This window comes from Drosophila suzukii, chromosome Y (genome assembly GCF_043229965.1).
Source record: "Drosophila suzukii chromosome Y, CBGP_Dsuzu_IsoJpt1.0, whole genome shotgun sequence".
NCBI lineage: Eukaryota > Metazoa > Arthropoda > Insecta > Diptera > Drosophilidae > Drosophila > Drosophila suzukii.
In genome coordinates, this window is record NC_092085.1 from 1,186,453 (window position 1) to 1,188,777 (window position 2,325).

The following is a 2,325-nucleotide window of genomic DNA, read 5'->3' on the forward strand; positions in this document are numbered from 1 at the left end:
ATGCTCAGAACGGTCCTCATACAAGTAGTGCACTGACGCCGAGCCCATGCTCTCATTCACGGACGTCAAGACAATGGCGTACTGGGTGCCAAGTGCTGCGAGCTCCTCCAGACTGGAGAGCGGTTCGTTATCATCCATTGCGATCGGCGAGCGAACTTCCGTGCACAGTCCCTTGGCGATGAGGCGATCCCGGATGCGCATAGCACCTCAGAAGCCTTGGAGATCCATGGCTATGATCTCGCAGTCGGCAATCAGATCCTGCCCCGAAGAGTCGGCCTCGGCGACGAGCACATCCTCCCCAAACTGTCTGGAGTCATGTCCGTGTTCCTCCATAGATTGAAAGGTGGCGCTGTGGACAGTCAGGGTTTTGGCCTTGAATCGCGGCTGGTGCAGAGCCAGAATAGCTATGTTGGCCTGTCTTTCGCTCTCGAACTGAACAAAACCAAACGTCTCCTCTATCATTGTACCCAAAACTTTTCCATAACGTGCACATAGCTGAGCAAGTTCCTTGCGGCTGCATGGCGGCAGGTTTCCTACGAAGATTCGACTGGTAAGATGGGTTGGTCCCCTGAGCAGCAAATATCCTTCGATCGGCGTATTGGACATGTTGAAAACTTTCACTCGAGCTTGTCAAACGTGAAATAGTTTCCATTGACACGTGCGACTAGAGATTAACCTTTCTCAGTGTTGGAAAATGTTGTTGCGATAGTATCAGATAACGTTGACAACCCTGTACCATACTCACGGTACCAATTATTAACTTTGAAAATTATATTAATACTCTCCTTTTCTTGTGGAACTAGTAACTATTGGTTTTAAAAGGTCGTTCCTTGAGTTATGAAAATGTTTGGTGCATTTTCAATAATCCCGTGCTTGTTAAATAAATAAGTATTCGTCTGGTGTAGCTTTGAAGGATGAGTACACTTTCTTTTCTTTTAAATATAAAAACAAGGAAGAACGCTATAGTCGAGTACCTCGACTATCAGATACCCGTTACTCAGATAACAAACTTTAAAATAAGTTAGCCGCGCACTTTGTTCTCTCTCCCTTGCTCTCATTTCTCGGCTCTGCTTTTGTTTCAGCCAGCGCCAAGAATGAGAAAGCAACACATAAAATAGACAAAAAACATTTAAACATACACAATTTTAAGGCACATTCTGTATTTCAAAATATTTGGTTGAATAGCTTTGTTTGAAAGAATTCTATTTGCCGCGTATATTAGATTGCAATTTTTCTCTCGAACTGAACAAAACCAAACGTCTCCTCTATCATTGTACCCAAAACTTTTCCATAACGTGCACATAGCTGAGCAAGTTCCTTGCGGCTGCATGGCGGCAGGTTTCCTACGAAGATTCGACTGGTAAGATGGGTTGGTCCCCTGAGCAGCAAATATCCTTCGATCGGCGTATTGGACATGTTGAAAACTTTCACTCGAGCTTGTCAAACGTGAAATAGTTTCCATTGACACGTGCGACTAGAGATTAACCTTTCTCAGTGTTGGAAAATGTTGTTGCGATAGTATCAGATAACGTTGACAACCCTGTACCATACTCACGGTACCAATTATTAACTTTGAAAATTATATTAATACTCTCCTTTTCTTGTGGAACTAGTAACTATTGGTTTTAAAAGGTCGTTCCTTGAGTTATGAAAATGTTTGGTGCATTTTCAATAATCCCGTGCTTGTTAAATAAATAAGTATTCGTCTGGTGTAGCTTTGAAGGATGAGTACACTTTCTTTTCTTTTAAATATAAAAACAAGGAAGAACGCTATAGTCGAGTACCTCGACTATCAGATACCCGTTACTCAGATAACAAACTTTAAAATAAGTTAGCCGCGCACTTTGTTCTCTCTCCCTTGCTCTCATTTCTCGGCTCTGCTTTTGTTTCAGCCAGCGCCAAGAATGAGAAAGCAACACATAAAATAGACAAAAAACATTTAAACATACACAATTTTAAGGCACATTCTGTATTTCAAAATATTTGTTGGAATAGCTTTGTTTGAAAGAATTCTATTTGCCGCGTATATTAGATTGCAATTTTTTACGTCCACACACATGCATAAATACATATGTATGTATGTATGTATGTCGATTTCTGGCTCTAGTGTCAAGGCTTGTCCTAACTACTTTGGTTTGAGAGCATTGGACTGAAAACAAAAAAGTTTTTTTTGGGACAATCTATAGGTATTTATTAAGCTAATTCATATTCTTTGAAAGAGATAAATAAAGATGTACAGATCTTTAAAGGTTTTTGCCCGTCAATGGGATAAATGGATAAAGGGTTCATTATTCAATAGAATAAGTTAGCCGCGCACTTTGCTCT

At 40.8% G+C, this 2,325-nt stretch overlaps 1 protein-coding gene across 1 annotated transcript; it reads right to left on the reverse strand.

Annotated features, from left to right (window-relative positions):
- Nucleotides 1-207: 207 nt before the first annotated feature.
- LOC139353580 (RNA-binding protein Raly-like) lies at nt 208-606 on the reverse strand. Its single transcript, XM_070997935.1, has one exon. It carries the CDS (start codon nt 604-606, stop codon nt 208-210), a length of 399 nt encoding a protein of 132 aa, XP_070854036.1.
- Between the last annotated feature and the right edge of the window lie 1,719 nt (nt 607-2,325).

Bases quoted from the DNA above. Each gene is read 5' to 3' on its own strand.
- LOC139353580 (XM_070997935.1), bottom strand. From the start codon at position 606: ATGTCCAATACGCCGATCGAAGGATATTTGCTGCTCAGGGGACCAACC.